The sequence below is a fragment of the Trachymyrmex cornetzi genome, unplaced genomic scaffold, assembly GCF_001594075.2.
Source record: "Trachymyrmex cornetzi isolate Tcor2-1 unplaced genomic scaffold, Tcor1.1 scaffold11, whole genome shotgun sequence".
NCBI lineage: Eukaryota > Metazoa > Arthropoda > Insecta > Hymenoptera > Formicidae > Trachymyrmex > Trachymyrmex cornetzi.
In genome coordinates, this window is record NW_017295653.1 from 127782 (window position 1) to 147690 (window position 19909).

The following is a 19909-nucleotide window of genomic DNA, read 5'->3' on the forward strand; positions in this document are numbered from 1 at the left end:
CTATTTGTCTCCTCATTACAGCGCTTTTTTTTTACCGTGGACAATATATTCAGAAGTATTAATATTCTGTTCAGTTCGTGTTGTTATCTCATAGCTCACACACGTTGACTCCTGAGAGATATCCCGTTCTTCTCAAAGTACGACCGTAATATGAACATAAATTGTAATAATTAAATGTTTCATAATTTGAACGCAATATCTTCCACAACCTTCTATATCGAAGAGAGGTTTTGTTACTCAATACTATATATAACGATTACATAGTAACATTTATACTCAGAAGTTTATTATATATTTTTGCTGACGCTTGAAACATAATTGTTTCAACACTATTCTGTAATTATATTATAGCGTGTAGATGATCAATCAAAATATTAAATGATCTAAATGGAAAATCCAGCTGCGATTCGTGCAGTACGGAACTTGTTAATGCTGGCTGCTCAGTTATATTATTCCAGTTGAAAAGTAATATAAGAGTAGTCAATATTAAAAATTTCCTTATTATTAAAAAAAATAATTAGTGTGTCTCTATGTACTGATGCTCTCCCTATGGTTGAATCTGCCTAGTTGCGCGATCTTCCGTAGACGGGATGAACGATCTTGAATCGATCTTCTGAAGTTTCATTTGACGCTCACATAGTTGCAAGCATTTATCCTTATTTAGCATTTGATGAATAACAAAAATGAAATGACTTCAAGAATGTTGCGAGCATCAAATGGAATGCACCTTGAGTGCAAAAAAATCAGTACTTTAGAAAGCCAAGTCAAGATTGCCCATTCCAGTTCACGTATACATTACGCGTGAAAAAATGTGGAAACAAAATTTAAATAAAAAAACGGCGATCACCAATGACTAACGCGAAATTATAGCACGTGTGTCTTATCGATGAAATCGGCATTGCGTGCCTCCTTCTCGCAACGGCAAACACGTTCAATGTTGCGACACCAAACGTAGTGTAAATATGAACGATTTATATGTACGACGTGTCGCGACTTCTCCGTATCTACACGGAGAAAATTTTATACTTATAATAGAATTACTATAATGTGATAGCTGCGGTCTTCATGTAAATTATAAGTTTAAATCCTATAGTTATTTTTTTAAAAACAATAATATAACGTAATTTTTACACTTTTTCATAGTAAAAATTTTTTATTACAAAATCAAATATACCTAACAAATTTTGTTTGCTTACCATAGTAAAAATTAACTGTTTTCATGTTAAAATATGGCTTAACAAAATAATTACTTTATTTATATGATAAAAATTAATATTACCATAGTAAAAGTTAAGTCGGAATCATGTTGTGAGAATCCATCAAAAATACAAGACATAGTAAAGTCTAATTTAAAATTGTATTAAAACATAATATAAAATTTTTTCCGTGTATCCAATACTTTATAAACGTGCAAAGTGCACTTTACAGTTGCACGATCATCTTTGCAATTAAAAGCGAACTAATTGTAAATTCATAGGCAAATGAAAATGTTTGTCGTGTGCAGTTTGATAATCAATTATGCACATGCGATATGAGTCGCATGCAGTGTGACTGAACAGAAAAGATTAATGGCTGAACTCTGCGATCACAGTTGAGATTCACGATTGCGACATTCTTAGATCCGGTTTCACCCCAAAGTAAGACTAACTTTAGGTCTCGCTTCAATTTACTCTTTATCTTTTCTTAACTCTAAGGGTCGGTTCCATCGTGTAAGATTAACTTTAATCTCGATTTAATTTACTGTTACTACTTCCTCACAACATTCTTGAAATGGTGGAACCAGGCCTAAGAATTAGAAAAAGATAAACAGAGAGTTAACTTTAATCTTGGTTTAACTTACTATTTATCTTTTTCTAATTTTCAGAATTAGAAGATGAGATAAAGAATAAATTAAACCGAGATTAAAATTAATCTTACGTTGGTGGAATCGGGCCTTAATGTTTACGATTTCATGACGCGATACATGATGACGGAAGCAAGGAGAGCACTGATTGAACAACGCGACCATATATACGTTCTTGTATTATAAATCCTCTAGTTAATCGACTGGCGTAGGTTGAGTAAAACGATCGATATAAGTCTATATTCTCAATGCTAACAGTAGTCATTGATTAATACTATTTAGGCCAAGCAATTAAAGCCCAAATTGACTTGTCTTTGTCTACCTCTTACATATCATGAAATTGATCACTCGTGTTTGATTGGCGCACTTCATCTAGTCTATACATTTGTATTCATACGTGGAAGTGTTTTCGATAAGATGTGCGAGATACGCGAAAATATGATCGACAATTCTCTGCAATGACGATAATTGGTGATATTCTAAAATCGTGTCGTGAATGAATTTTGTCAAGGCCGATGACATTGAACGTGTTCGTATCTTATAAATTCCAGTGTGATGTTTCTCGTATCAGAATCTCTACATTCTATTTGTTTTCTCTTTATAATTAAAATATGTTTTTAGGACTTTACTTATCGTTACTATCTCAAATTATTATGCTAGAAGCGAGAAAACGCACGATAATAATAATTCTTGTAAAATATATTAAAATAGAAATATGTTTCAACGAAACGATACTTACATTTTCGATTTGTGAAACATACCGAAAAAATTCTGCTTTTATTTCATTAATTAATAAATAACCATATATCTGAAAATAAAGTATACATAACCAAAAACGAATGAGCTTATGACAACAATAACTATGACAATAAACAGTAAAATTAATAATATGTAGAAATAAATATGATTCGATTTTTCTGCAAAACAAGAAAACAATATTTTATAAATCTTTTCTACTGATTGCAATTGTTTTACGGAAAAATATTTTTATTCAAATATAATTTGCAAGAATTTTTATCATCTGTTTTCTCGCTTCTGACGTCACATATGAGATAGTAGCGAATGAACGGGAGGCTTAAGTTTATCAATTATATTTACAGATATCTTAAGATTTATCATCGCGATAGATTTTTTTCGTTTTATAGACATTGTTCCAGAGATATCTACAAGAATGATAAATTAACTTTTTCTTATACCTAATTTTTTTCTCTTCCTTTATATGACCTTTTCTTATTTATAACTTATATATACATACATATGTATCAGCTTGCATCTAAACCTTTGAAATTATTTCAGATTTTACATCAGAATCGATAAATATTAATGAGAAATCTATGACATTCTTGTCAATTTCTCCGTCTATACCCATTGTTTTTAACATCTTTTATCGTGAATAGAAATATATTTTTTACGGTCAATATTTAATTTACGGTACACTGCGTAAATCAATTATAAATGTTTATCGAAATGAAAAGCGGCGGCAGAACGATTAACGAAATTCGTTTTCTCGATGTCGTTATACTTGTAGCTTCAAGGGAATGTACGAGCTGGTGGCTATTAATACCCGTTAGTAAATTGGCGAGACGTCGCCATGCTCGCGCGCGCGCGCGCGTGTGTGTTATTTGACGAGAATTTGCGAGGTACTCCCATCATAAATTGCGGAATCGATCGCCGAACTGCACCGCGACACGGCAACTCGTGCCCGAGAACTCTAATTCGGGAAGTGAACTCGACACTTCGCGGCTGACAGGATATATTTACTCATCCGCGAGTTCATACATTTAATCGTTATTGCATTTGATACCATTGCATTTGAGACTATCGCGAGTATATACTCGCATTCGCGATGTAGTGTGTTAGCGTATTAGTATAGCGTGTCGTATTTTATTCCCCATCGGGATCGATTGTCCACGAACGAAGGTTGGCGCATTTTAAACGCACAATGAAGCCGACGTGTACGTCTTCGAACGACCGAGAAGCGTGTACGTAATTGTCCCTCGCAAAGTTTGATATCAACTTTACATCAGTCGTGATAATATTTGCGAGCTGTCGAACTGAGGCGTCTGTTTATTTCGCGCAGGAAACTATCTTGTCGTCCGATTGTCTGCAAAGTTATCGAGTCGGATGGCTAGAGGTCTAATTGTAAAATTACTCGTGTACGATCTAACGAATTCGTTAGATCTGATAAGGGCATAAAGCTTGCTCGATAAATCGATCCGCAACTATTCGTTATATTGATACTCTGACATTTTGCGACCACGCAACTTTGAAAATATAATTAATATTATTGATATATAAAAAGACGATAATTTTTGTGCAGACCACTTGAGCATACAGTTCAATGAAAATTTAAAATTAAACTAAATAATCCGCATTAATTCCCTCACTGATATAAAAAGCATAATATTTATTAACAGCAAATGAGCAACATTGAGATCGATCCACCTACCGAAGTTTATTTATAAAATCAGTCAACGGGCGAGCATATACTGCGCTGTATTAGATGCGAATGATTAAAATAGCTTCGCAGGTGTAACCTGAAATGAACCACTTAATCGGTAAAGTCCTGAGGAACCCCTGACCTTTCGGCGGGATTGTCGATGAAAGAATGTTATCGTCGTGACGCAGATTAGAACGAGAGCTTACACGTCGAAGAATGCAATCGATTCTGCTCACGTCAAAGTCAATATAGATCGCGTTGTATGATTTATAATTCTATTGTTAGTAACTACCGTGATTATTGATTTTGTAGCTAGAAAAAAAAAGCACTCGTGGTTACTCGATTATTCGATTGTTCAAGCAATTGGCTGTACGGCCATGATGTAGTATCGTTTAAAGTTGCACGATTATTATAATCGATGCAATTAAAACGAGTCGACGTTAGAACCAAGTCTGTTTTACTGATCGATTCGACGGCGACGTGTCGATATTACGCAAGATGATACAGTTGTTGAACTAGCAATGGCGTGTTTAACGCAATTTTGCACACACGTGTACGCGCAATTGCGTAACGCGTTGACAGCCGTTTCAAGGTTGGCACCAATTTACAACTTGACTTCGTTCCTGATTTCTCTTCAATCTTCTCGATTGCGCGTTTCCACGATTATCTTTAAAATTGTGATACACATAAATTACAGCTATAGACTTTTGAAATTGATAAATGCAGTGAATGCTATGATGCAGTGAAACTTATAATCGCGTTGTCATTTCTTTATTGTTATCGTTCTTCGATAACTTTATTCGAGTCTCCTACATATCTGCATTTTTTTGCAATTGTTCTTGATAAGGTCTATGTGATAAAGTTGCAGTTCTATTAGCGACGAACTAATTGCGATAATACTGCAAATTCAGGTGTGTAGAAATAACACTATACTTACATTTAAACATGTAAATTTATTTTTCTGTATGCAGTATAGTTTGTTATTTTTACAGAGGGACTAAGTAAGTCACACACATAGGAAGACACTTATTACACACTTGCAGTGAAGCGTGTAATTTATGTAGCTAAATGATATGTATATATATATATGTATATAGAAATAATTAATAATGAATGCATTAAAATTAACTTGTATAATATTGAATTATTATGTTAATTTCATTATAATTGAAATACTATGTTATTTTTCTCAATCAGCAGCTTTCTATAGAATAGATTGCAAATTAGAATTTTTTGTGTTATTTATCTACGAATAACAATATGTATAAAGGCTTTTGAAATTATTGAGGAATATTTTAGAATCATTTAGAATTTTTTTGGATTAAATATAAAATGAAGTAAGAAAATGAACCAGTGGGAGTGACAGAAATGGACGATAATGTGAGATGAGCCAAGAAAAAAAGATATCTGACTTTGTTCTCGTTTCGTAATTAATAGAACGTTTCACTGCGTCAGATCGAGAAAATATATCTGACGTAATGCAAGACGTTTAGGAAAATAATGTGCATTTTCAAATGTCTGAAAAGAGAATAGTCGCGCGTGATATGTTTAAAACCCATCGATGGAAAGACAGTCGTTTCGAATGGTCCGATCGTTTCCTCTTTATTTTCTTTGCAAATGCAGGTTTCTCGATACCGTTGAAGATTTAAATCCCGCGATATCGCGTTATGTAAACCGGAATCTGGCGAAAAGACTCGGAGCCTCCTAGACGTAACATGAAAATGGGAATCTCCGCATTTTCATTGTACTATCTCTATTTCTATCTGGAATCCTTTCCCACCGACGCAAACAAAGACTCTTTCTCCTAATCGACCGCGTTACAATTCTGTGTAATCGCGACATTCGACTTTACGTAATTACGAGAAGGCTTCGCTCGCTACCTTGACATTGCTTGAAAGCCAGCGCTCGCGCTCCACACTGTAATCATACTTTTCCGCGTTACTCATACTTTTTGTCTTATGTCTTTTGCGTTTGGTATGCGCCACCTTTTCCTACTCGCCATTTGCGTAATAGTGCTCTTGTGTTTGTTCCATTACGCGCATAAATGGCTTTGCGGTAATGTCCAAATGATAATACCCCTGTAATTGCGCCTTATAATTAGACAAATACAATAAATGGGTACCAGAAAAAAAAAAGTTAGAAAATGAAAGAAAACTTGGTAGAAAATTGAAAAAATTAAGAGTGACGATGAAAATATATTAGCTGCGTTAAGCCACATTTGTTAAATTTATGTATTTATGTTATTCTCAAGTTTTACGTTTACTTTTTCAGTCAGACTTAAACTTTCAGTTATTCTATTAATCCTTTTGTCTCCTCGAGTCAGAGTCTTTCCCAAAAAATCATTGCCTCGTTCCTCGGATTAGCCTTTGAATCATCCATGGAGTCTTTGTTCCTGAGCGAAAGCACACAAAGCAAGCTCTCCCTCCGTATTCTGATTGAATTCAAAAACACTCAGCGCGATGTTCAATATTTCTGGACTGAATATTTATTTAGCTTCCGAGAGAACGGTTCTGCGTCGAAAGCCGACTCTCTTGCTTCGTCGCTGCCATAAGAGAATCGAAAAGGTCTCTTGACAGCGCGTTCTGAAAAAATATCGAGCGAGCTCTTGTCCTATTTTGAACTCCTGTTGAAGATCGTTCACTGAAAATTATACTATAATAAATTTTGGTAAATCATTTGTTTGAATAATGCCAACTAAATATTTACTAAGTATAAATACATGCTTATAATTGGTACAAGAACCATTAATTCGATTCAATAAATATCACCTTTAGTAAATATTCATACTGTTTATTTATTATAAATAAACATTTAGTTGATACTATTCAAATAAATATTTATTAAAGTTTAGTATACTTTTTCTCAATATGTGCTCATGCTTTTTACGAGATAAAAGAGAAGTGGATGCATATGCTGCACACAAAGTACAAAAATAACGCGAGTAACTTGAATCTGTACTGAGAGAAGTGTCTGTTTGATTTGGTATTGATAGTTGAATTAGATTACACAAATATCAATCGAAATCAATTGTATATTAGAAATCATATTCAAAATTAAAATTAAAGTTTATCAGAATTTAATTTTAATATTTTGTTTTATAAATGGTAAATAATTTTGAATTGAATTTACAGTATACGATAGGCGAGTCACAGTAAGTAACATTAATTTTATCCTGAAAAATCAAGATGGTATATGTCAGTATTAAGGACATTCTCCAACTGCAGTTGTGCTCAATCTAATGAGCACATTAGTGTTCACCATTATGGACATTTTTATAAAAATTTATTTCACTTTCATATAGTATAAGATATTCCACAAGTGTTAATGTATTTATACAAATTTTTTTATACAATATAAAATGCCGGTCGAAAAAATAGCACCTTTACTTACTTTGCTCAATGATTTTTAAAAAACGAATACCGATAGCCATATTTAGACAAATTTCATATTATTGTGATATCAAGTTTTATGTCTCATTGTTTCAAAAAATTGTTAAGAAAAACTTTTTTACAGTGAATAAAAAGACCACTTTCGAATAAGCTTTAGATAGGAATCCTATGTATATGTATGTATATGTATATATATTATATATATGTATATATGTATGTGTATATATGTATATATTTTAAACGCTTCAACTTTGAAATATATAGAATATCTCGATTTTTAATTCCGCTCTGAATATTGAGTTTTAAAGCACATATGTTCAGGACACTATAAAACAAGCTTATTCTGTAAGTTTCAGAAAAATCTAAAGAAAATGAATTTTTTCGGAGAACGTCCTTAAAGTTATTTATTGATTTACCTATGTATGTATATTTCCTTGATTATATCAATTGTGACATTATATTATTGATATTTCAAAATTATCATTTTTATCAAACATTGTACGTATGATATTATTTTATATAATTTTATTTAAAAAATACTCTTTAAAAATAAGCTATATACAATGGAAATATTGTTACTCTCTGTAAATTTATACAAGCGTTCCCAAGTAACTACTGATCGCGACGACTTTGGAAAAGCAGATTGCACCGGATTCTCTTTTACCGCGTTCTAATATTATCGTACGCCAACAGAATACGCGGTGAGTCAGAGGCATAACTGAAGCATAATTCGGCGTGAAGCGAAATGATGGAAGAAACGAGATGGCAAGACATACATGCACTCTTGAATTTAAGATTCAATGTATGTTTAACATCTGTAAATAATATGTTATCTTTGTAGTAATGGATAGTAATAGTAAAATTGATTAATGTATTTAATATCTGTAAATATGTTATTTTTCTATTAGTGGATTAATAGTAAAATTGTTTACAATTTACATGTTTTGAAGATGTTTGAGCTAGTCATAATTTATTAGCCTTGGAAAAAGTAAATTTAATTTTTAATATTCTCTCATTAAATCTGCTGACTTCGAGTCTTCATTAATTATCATCAAGAACATTTCCGTTTATGAGGAAAAATACGATTATATCATCAAAGTACCGTTCGTTATTTCTCTGCAAAGTCATAGCGTCGTTGCATGGATTCTTAAATTTTATTCACCGTTTGTACTTCCGCTGATTCTGTTCTTTATTATTTTTTAACATATTCCTATGCAACCTTTCTTTTATAATTATATATTAAAAATTATAATCCTATGAAATTTATGACGTTTCTTTAATAAGATTTTGAAAAGGAATTATCCAATCTATTATAAAAAAATAGTAATTTTTATTTATAGCAATCAAAAAGAAAAGGTATTAAGAATAGATAAAATGCCTGTTTTTTAGAATCAAGATATTATAAATATCTTCATATTTTATATATTCTTATCTTTCATATATCTATATATTTTATTTTGTAGGTGCAAAGAATTTAGACGTTCTGCTATTTAATGCAATAATTTGTAGTGTTGCGTTATTTTTTAATCTAAATTCCTGTATAATCGGATATGATCTTCATATCTATATATCTTATTTTGTAGGTGTAAAGAATTTAGATGTTTTGCTATTTAATGCAACAATTTGTAGTGTTGCATTATCTTTCGATGCAAATTTCTGTATATGAATCGATGAGCTATTTGCTCAATTATTGTGTCATTGCGCATTTTATAATCCTGTTTTGTAAGTATCCTTATTGATACTTAACATATTGCAAGTATTTTACATATTCATAAATGCGAAGTCAGTGATAACCTTTTAAAATGTAAATAATGTAGTAAACAAGACTGATTACGTACATTTAGCATCTCTCGTACGTGGAAAATCCACTATTGGATTCATACCGTGAAAATGCGGAAAAAATACATACCTAATAAGCGAGATAGTTATCAGTGATTCATGGATTCACGGTCATGCATGGAACAGCCTCAATGTTTATATCGGTTTCTCAGAAATGTTTTTTACATATGCATTTTGTATACTCTCATTAGCAAATGTAAGAATCATTTGATTTCTTTTAATGCCTAATTTTAATTTGTATAATATGTGATGCAATTTTTGTAAAAAAAAATTTTTTTTAATATTTCCTTACCAAAAGTTAGTTTACTGAAGTTAATAAAACAATGCAATTTCAGATTCTAAAACGTGTAAACGTAAATCTTTATTTCTTGCAAGTAATTAAATTGATCAAATTTTGTAAATAATTGAATTGATCAAATTTTGATCACACAAATTTTGATCCATTTTGTGACGTGTTTAATCACGGAAAATATGTGTGAGATGGAAAATCCGTAAACATACAGACACATATACACATGCAAAAAACCAAGTATTTTTTTCAATGTCAGTAGTTTCCAACAGTAGATAATTGACACGCACATAATACACTCACCACATGCGCGTGCACATATATACATATTTAATGTAAGAAACTACCAAATTAGAACAGTAATTGTGTGAGCAGATAATTAGTAAATACATGTTGCGATGACGATGCCTAATCAATATATTTTAATGGCTCGATTAAATTTCATGCCTTATATATTGGCACTTATTTGCATTGCAAGGTGCTAGTTGAAAATCGTAATTCCAAAGCAAGTCGGAAGTAATAATGACGAAGGTGAATTTTGTGCCGAGTAAGAGTGTAATTATATAGTGGTGCAGATATTTACCTTCCAATCTTAACAGTCATTTATGTAAGTAGTCTCTCGAATAAATAAAATTATATTTCTCACGTTATTATGTAATTAATAATTTATATTATTATTCGAGTTATAATTTACAGTAATAACAACATTATTTTTCATTTAATCGAAAATTAATGTTATTTTTCAGATTCAGTTATAAGATCCTCGTTTTTTTTCAACTTCTTTTCCTCGGAAATTGTTTTTCAGAATTTTTCTTCAACTCTAATAATCCGATGATTGAGAATATTTTCTCGTGCTTCTTCGTTCTATAGAATGTAAATAAAATTAATGGTATTTCTATTTCCTTATGTATATGTAGACAAATTATTCGTAGCTCCGAATCAATAGTCTTCTCGTCGATGCGTTATTTCCTGGTTATTTTTCATTGTATTATGTAAATAGCACCACTCAACGAAATAAAATTTCTTTGGTATAACCGGAAAATATTAAATTGTTGTGGAGCTTCTTTAGGAAATGTCAAATAAAAGATAAATAAAAAGGAACATATTTTAAAAACATGATACTTGATGTATTAAAATATTGATAGTAATAATCAGATAATGCTGTTACAAATTATTAATAAATGTTTTTTAAACTAAATTTAACAAAAAGATAGAAGTAAAAACTTAGGTGTAGTAAACAATTTTTTAATTATTTGTACAATTCACATATAAAAATTGAATCTGTTATTCTTACAAATAATAAAGAAAAATATGTTAGCTAATGCTAAATAAAATACACTTGTATCAATCATTGATTGACATATCGGATCAAATCTTGCTTAATAGAGCTCACAATACGCGATATCCCCTTTCGTCGTCAATAACATCACCGCTTACAACTACAGTGTAGTAATACTTTTGTTGAAGATCCACGTAACGATGTCAGTTAGAAAGTAAACGCGCCGTGTAACTTGACATAACTTGGCCTTATATGTGTTCAACGCAGTCAACTTCGCGCGTCTTCTTTCGTTCCTTCTCTCGCTTCTCTTAAATCTCATTTGCATTCGTGATGCATCGCTTCATAATATCTAGATATAACATTGTGTTAAATTAATTTTTTCTACATTTCTGTAATTATTTTTAATTGTAATGTGCGTATAATTTACATTATATAATTTATTTATTTAATTTGTTACAATCATAAAGAAATTTGATTTAATTTCATTTATATTATATTTTATTATTAATTATTAAAACGTATTCATTAATAAAAATTATTACAATTTATTTTGCATTTAATTTAATTTTACTTTGTAACAATGTAATTTCATTGCTTATTGAATTGTTGCTATCAAATTAAAAAAAATTTTTAACGTAGGTTGTACCAAAGCATAACGCTGATCGATACTTCGATGCGATCGATTCAGCATTTCGAGCACCCGCGGCGGGCAAGATTTAATGTTTGCACTAGGAGTGCGTGCTAGCATAACCTGTTGCACCCCCTCAAAACGTATTATGCAATGAAAGAGTGTACTATTTGCAAGAATATTATTCAGTATTATTCAAACCTTTTGCATGCAACACGATAGCGCCGGTGTCAATGGCATTGACTGGCATAGATGATGGATCTTGTAAAAGTCCCATTTTGTCTCGTTTCTCATTCAAAGTTCATTTTATAATTACGACACACGAAACATGTCTTAGGGAAAGATATATAGAAAAAAAATAGAAAAAATCCATTAATCTCAAGTATTTTTCAAAAGCGAACAGTGTTGTAAATTGTGTTTGTAGTGCATGAGCATAGTTACAAAGGTCGTGAGTCTCTCAAGATTACACGATCTTTTCGCCGTAATCGTCTCGTGCAACGCCACGTAATCGCTCGAGCAGCATTATCTAACTTTTCTCCGATACGACATCCTGTTACATAACCGTGCTCCGCCAGTAAGAACCGATCAGGAAGAACAATTAGAAAGCTGTACACGGACGTTTGATCACGTGAGCGCTTGTATGATTCGGTCGATCTCACTCATTTGCTTACTCACCGCCAGTGATTGTCTATCAATCTAACGATTTTAAGATATGCTGGATAATTTTTGCGATAATTTTGTTGTATGAACACTAATATTAATAAATTTCAAAAAATTGTAGGGAAAAGTACTACGTATAAAAACCAATTGAAATATAACGAAATCGCTGCTGCCATAAAATTGTTAGTCCATCAGGACCGGCGACTTTCTCGAGCTCAGTACATCCCTGGCATCGAAACCGCTGATCCACCACTATATTACGCACTTCTAGTCAAGCTTCTCTCACTTCCCTACTCTTTTTCTTGTAGAATCGAGCTAGATCCTTGCTTACATCAAGGGACCCATGTCAGTGATAATTCGGGTCCACATCAGAACTGTTCGTAGTTTTTGCTTTGTTTCCAACTAGAACGAACTTCCTCCTCGCGCACAGTGATCGAATCGTTTGATTCTTATCGGTTTCTCGGAACTGATCGCAAGCAATTCGCAATTAATTACAATTTAATTCGTATTATTTCGTAAAATTATTCTTTCTTAAGTAAATTCAATTTAGAAAAAGTTATTCGAACGACAGAGAAGATCCAATTCCGATTCTACAATAACAACGTAAAAATAAAAATTAATTTTTCATTATTTTGCGAATTTTATATCTATTTTTTTATTTGAATTTTTATTCCAGTGGATTTTTATTCGATAATTCGATAATAATAAATTTAATTCGGATTTTTACTCCGTTGAGCAATAATATAATTGCCAGACGTTGCACGTCGCTGGACAGCATTTGCATTTTATAAATTTTCGTTAGCTTGTCTATCGAGAGTTCAAAATCAATCTTTCGCGTAATAATAAATAATTTAGGATGTTTCTATATAGTAGCGAATATCATGCGATTTGTTGAAATCGAATATGTGCGACAGGAAGAAACAGATAAATAATAACGAAGAAGACTTTGCTATATCTTGCTTACTATTTTTTAAAGAATCTCAAATATCGTCCAAGTTACATTATTTAAAACTAAATCGTGACATATTATCTCAAGTTTCCAAGTCACGTGATTTAAAAGTAAATTGTCACATATAAGTATCCAATTGCCATGGAACACAACGAATCATTCACGCGGGTAAGTTTTGTAGAATTTGTGATTACTAAGAATTATAATTAATCAAAACGCGAAACACACACACACACACAAAACTAACAGAACATACTTAAAAAATACTGTATAAAAGGACAAAAGTTTGGAAAATTTTACGCACGTTCAATAATTTGCTTTTTTTTAACGTCAACGAACAAGCTGACGTTTCTTGTCGTCATTTTGACGTCAAAATAACGATAAATAACGTTAGCTTGTTTGCTAGGAATCGTTCGGTACGCCGTATGTTGGTCAAGCACAGTAATCTTTACACAATAGCCGTGAAAATCGGAAAACATTTGTCGATAAAACTAAAGTTTGTATTCATACTTCACTTTTATCGATAAATACTAGCATTTATTTCTGAGATTCTATAGAATGTGTAACGTAAAATATGCTAAATGCGCGCATTTGTTAATAAAAGCGAGGTATAAATACGGATTTATATCTTTATTTTTTTAATGGTATAAAAGATGTATAAAATGCATACGTCAATATACGAGTACATATATTTTGGAATTTAAATGAGCGCTAGCATTACCAAGGTTGCCATAAAATTGAAAATCGCAGAATCTAGCAAAACTCTGAAAAATAAAACTTCTTGACTTTAAAGAAGTTTAATATACGTACACATTTACATCAACGCAGTGTGTGTTTTGGAATACTATTAAACATTTAACAATTAAAACTGCAAGCAGTATCAATAACATTAATAATAATTTACATTGCTATATTAAATTGATCTCTGAACAAAGTATCTAACAATTTCTAAATCAAGACGAAAATAAATTATATAAAATTTTGTAATATTATTAAAAGTCAGTGAAAATCATAAAATTTTATTCGAAAATGAGAAAAAGATTATGAAATTTTAAGATAAGGAATTTGTGACATCCTTGATTATAAATCTTCACGTTTGAAAAGATTTATACGTTTTACGTAAAGCTTACTACTTCTAATATATATGTATAAAACAAAAAAGTAATATTATAATTTATTGAGCTATAAAATTACAAACGTTTGCCTTCGTTGAAAATTACTTTTTTGTAAGCTAAAATATATTGCTACTTGTGAAATATCCTGATTAACATTTTTATATATCTCCATAATGTCTCTTACATTGTTAAATGACCATGAATGTGGCCATTCTATAAGTAGATTTGTGTTGAACATCTTAAAATCTTATACTTCAGCGTGAATGGTTAGCCATGAATCATGGGAGAAATGCCAAGGTTGCTCTATAGTCGCGGGCAACCTTTGTCTGCCCTGGTGACGGATTCTTTATTACCGGGACACCGATGTAGCAAGCCCGGTAATAGCTAGAAATGCCCAGCAATGCCAGTCATGATGATGGTGATGCGGAATAATTTTTCTCTTCGAGTTGGAAGAGAAAGAATTCCGTCCGCAAAGAATGGACCGACGAAAGGTGCTCGTTCGTGTTATCGGAGTATATTTTCGTCCGGCAATAATAATTCGTTGTTCTTAATGGAAAACGGCGCTGGATGCTGAAACGCCGTTCTCTCTCGGCCAACTGGTTTGAGAACGATCCAATCAATTCCAAATCATGGAACCGAGAGCTTTTAAAAATACAGTCTTTCCAGTCTTTTGAGGGTCAATCGCTCGGAATTACTTTTTCTATAAAACGTTAAACCTAATTTGTATTCTAGTAAGCACTCTTACGGATTTCACACAAGTAAAATAAGTAACAGAAGTCGCTTGTCTATCTTATTTTTGTTTTTGAATTGCAAAATGATTTAATTAATTTGTCAATGATATTTCATTAGCATTTTGTCCTTTATATTCGAATTATCTACTTTATATTCGAATATAAAAATTACATTGTATCGAAAGAAGAATAACACATTATTTTTTGTACTTCTTGAAATTAAAATAAGACATAAGTATTTGAATCTAAGGTGCATCATTGTATTATAATATGATATAAGGTGTATTTAAACTATGGAAGGATGGAAAGCGAAAAAAAAATAGAGTGTGGGAAGTTCAACTAATTGTAAGACAAGCGGACCAGATAATGACGCTGCTACGATTGTTATGCCATTGCGCATTTCTTTAGCGCGTTTAATTGTCACGCAATAAAGTTCACGCGTAGGTTAATGATCTTTCCCAGGTGACAAAGTACGAATTTTGAGTCATCGTCATCGTTTTTGTCGGTGGAAATGGTGAGTCACGTAAAAAAGAACACAGCACATCGTTCCCCCGGGGATCATTACCTTGTAGTATTGGCGGAACCTTCATATACTTAATTTCGTTGCGCAAAAGAGAATGTTAGGTTTTAACTGTGTTACAACTATAATGAAAAAACTTCAAAGTGTACGAATTATACATACTTATATCATGTTAAAGGACTATTTAAACGGGGTCGAATGTGGCGTATTGCTTATTTTGGGGAAACATCAGGAACGTGAGGGAAATCGTTGATAAAAATCCATAAATCTAATTCATCAGTTATCATATTTATTGATAAAAAGTTCTTCAAGATATCAAGACATCCTGGGAATTAAACAACAAGGACTGTATTGTTATTTAAACTCATATACGTAACTTGGAGATCTTCGAGCGATTTACGAGCGTTGAAAGGTCTGACAAAAAATAATCGAATTTGATATCAAATATTAGCTTTGAATGAACATGCTTATTAAATTATACATCTTTAACAAGTTCCATGTCGGGCCAATTTCAAGTGACTCGACCATAACATTGCATGGGTTACCCTATGATATTTTTATTTAGATTTGTTATATAACATATTATATTTGATAAATAATATGTATTTCATTTATTAAAAATTACAAAAATTATTACTATAAAGAAGAAGACTTAACATCAATATCAATATTGCATCATATATTATAATTGTACATTATATATAATATAAGAATTGTATAGCTATTTTCTTTTTATAGTCAAAATATTAAATGGACTGCACGAAAAGGTCAGTGTGAGTCACGGAAAGAACGATTTTATTGCAGAAATATTTAAAAATAAACAGAAAATAATTTTCTTAAATTATCAAATAAATAAACTATGTACAACGCTTAAATCGGTTGCTACAATATCAAAATTTGTTTCAGCATTGCTTATTATGCTTGATTTCTTTCTTATATAAATATTTTGATGGTGCAACAAAATTATTTTCAGATTTGTATTTAGCTAAATTTTTAGATATCGAGCAAGTGCAAAAATTCGTGCCCAATTTATTATTCAAAATTGAAACAGCTGCTATTTTTGTTAAAAATAAAATAAAATCTAAATCTTACTTTATCTTATAAGAGAATTTAAAAATCTGTTTTTTTAAATTGTGATGGTTTTAACGGTGTTATGAGTAATCAAAGTAAAAATATTTTTTTTATTTAATTCGCAACAACTCAATGACAAAAAATCGTAGAAATATTGTTTAAAAACGATTTTATATGGAAAACTTTAAGCTTACATTAGAAATTTAAAAATTTTTGTCAATTTTTTTGGACATATGACAGGCCCATAAAATGAAGAAAAAATTTCCCATTTTGTTTAACTCGTAGTTTTCTATATGTAAAAAAATTACAAAACTCAAATAAATTAAAAAAATATAATAACCCTTCGAAAGTAAAGACTTCAAAAGCTTTAAAACTTTTTTTTTTAATTCCTTTTATTTTTAATAAGATTGCAGCTGTTTAAATTTTAGGAGTTTTTAGCGTTTCGTCCCAGTCTCCCACTATTAGATTCATCAGTAAGGCGTAGTGGGGACCTGCCTTAGACGCCTGAGGGAATTTTAGATCCAGATCCTATTTAAATGGAATTCGTGTGGCTGTGATGCTCACGAGAATCCTAAAGTCACTAGATTGACAAAGTACCGCGAACTGCTGCCATTTTGGCTTCATGACGCGCGGTTATTCAAAACTTCAGTCTCTTTTGCTGCGGTTTTTGCAATTTTCAACATAGCAATCGGCATTTTCGATAATAACAGAATCTGGTTCTCCTTCTTCCAGACCCCTATATGGATTTCCGACCTTTTAACAGAATCAGGTTGGAATAGCACTTCGACGCCATTTTGGCTCCAAATGCTAATTCAGTGAATTTTCTAATCACGGTACTTTGTTAATCTAATGACTTTAGAGAATCCGAGCGAGTCCCGTTGGTCCTCTGGTGACGAGTCGCCACAGCACTCCAGCATCGAGCAGCACCTGAGTAACAACGAACGACAATAAACGATAACGAACGCCACCAAGCTACACCAACTGCATCACATCATCTCTGATCCTTATCATTCCGACGCTATCGGTTGGATCTATTTTTCATTGGATTAATTTATTTTCTTTAATATATATAGCAATTTTTTACGTTCCCGATGTTTCCTCATAATAAGCAATATCCCATTCAATTTCACTTAAGTAACCTTTATAATATAATATATAATTTATATATCTCGGAACTTTTTTATTTTGGCCGAAAAATAAGCAAACCTTAACACCCTTCTTTTTTTATTACACATTTTTGCATGACAACACGGAATTATATGAAAGATCTTTAGTTTAGAAAACGAAAGAAAGTTATTAATAAATATAAAAATGTGGCGTGACATTTAGCATTAGGTCAATAACTTGATCGATATTGCATTTTATTTTCGATAATCTTATTTAATTTCTATTTCCGGAACAAGTTTTCCGCGGAAATGAGAAGTTAATCGATTAAGACTTGGCTTGACCTAACGACAACTTTCTATCAAGTCGATGTTTTACAGAACGTAATATATATATATACGTGACTATACTGACTATAATAACGGAGATGTTACGCAAAAGGCAAGGCTGTTGCTATGATATATCTATATCATAATTAAAGATATGAAATGGATGAAATGAAAGCAAAACGCAAAATAAATAGAGGATACAATAAAACGTAAGATAGACATAAACATTAATGGAACATATATTAGAATATATGATATGTAGAACGTAAAATAAGACTAAAAAATGCAAAACACATGCAAACGGAGTGTAAAAATAGACGGAGGTATATAAGAAAATATGAACACAGACAGAAGCTAGACACATCATATCGCGGTATAATTATCGAGATTCATCGAGTGATTATTTTAAATGCCAATAAACAGGGAAAAAAGATATATCATGAAATTATCTGATTTTTCAATCAAATTTCCTCACGTAATAGTGAATAATCGATCATTTCCTAAATCGTTGCTGTTGCTTGTAGTTTGTAAACATTATCGATCGGATACATGCACTTTGCATCTCGAGGTACGATTATGGCAATGGTCGCTCGCTCGCGCAACAATGTCCGGAGCGATTACTGCCCCATAATTGTTCCAGACAAACGGGCGAGCGTAATTTTCAACGTTCGCGCACGCTCGAATGCCGTAATCATAATTGTCGCTGGGTACTTTTTGCCGTCACTCCAAAAATATGACGTGCAATTGTGATGCCGTAATTAGCGTGTAGGTAACAAGTCGGTCGAGGTCAGGCGTGTGATAGGATTTTCCGGTGTTTCCATGTAAATTGCATATTTCGTAGTGAATTTGAATATGGCCTCTCTCCTTCACCTTTGTCCGAGAAACATTGATCGTGGCTCCTTACGATGTAAAGTGTTTTACGACGATGAGCTTTCTAAGTAGAAAGCGTGTGTGCGTTTACTAAACTGTATTATTAATTGAATTATAAAATATAATATTTTACTTTGACTGATTTTATTTATATTATATAATTGTATAATTCATTTTAACACACGCGATTGAATTTATATAATCATTTAATTATTTTAATAATAACATGTGTACTTTACTTTACACTTACAATAAATTAAAACTTTAATATTAAAATATTCATAAAATATATGTTTCTTTACACATAACATATTCTGCGTGTAAATTATTATGTACGTATAATATATTATTTATCTACTGTCTATAAGATGTGATAAAAGCAAACACATCAATAATCATTACGTAACTTAATATATACTAATGACTACTATGTTACATCACTCTGCAATGTTAATCTGCGGAGAGGGTCACTAAACGATTTACGTGGTTGCATTGATCGTCGTCATTGATTCCGTTCATTCATACTTTTACTATTCTCTCTTCCTTTCGTAAACGATAGATACACTAAGAAAAAAATGCTGTTGATTCAATTAAAGTCTATATTACGAGCTGTCATTAACATAAGTGATTAATTCATGTATATATTTTATTGACATAAAGGCTTGATTATTGAAATAATAAAAACGATAGATACACTAAGAAAAAAATGCTGTTGATTCAATTAAGGTCTATATTACGAGCTGTTACTAACACAAGTGATTAATTCATGTATATATTTTATTGACATAAAGGCTTGATTATTGAAATAATAATTTATGCCTTTATGTCAATAAAAATATACATGAATTAATCA

The 19909-nt window shown here is 31.5% G+C and overlaps 1 protein-coding gene across 3 annotated transcripts in view; it reads left to right on the forward strand.

The window, feature by feature from the left end:
* Positions 1 to 19909, forward strand: part of LOC108762741 (protein fem-1 homolog CG6966) — a 39959-nt gene that overhangs the window by 9793 nt on the left and 10257 nt on the right. Inside the window, exon 1 of one of the 3 annotated variants that reach the window (XM_018509889.1) lies at positions 13414 to 13484. The exons of the other annotated variants lie outside the window; for them this stretch is intronic. Within the exon in view, the coding sequence (XP_018365391.1) occupies positions 13458 to 13484 (27 nt within the window). The 5' untranslated portion in view covers positions 13414 to 13457. Of the gene's footprint in view, positions 1 to 13413; positions 13485 to 19909 lie in introns of those variants that run through there. 3 annotated transcript variants of the gene reach the window in all.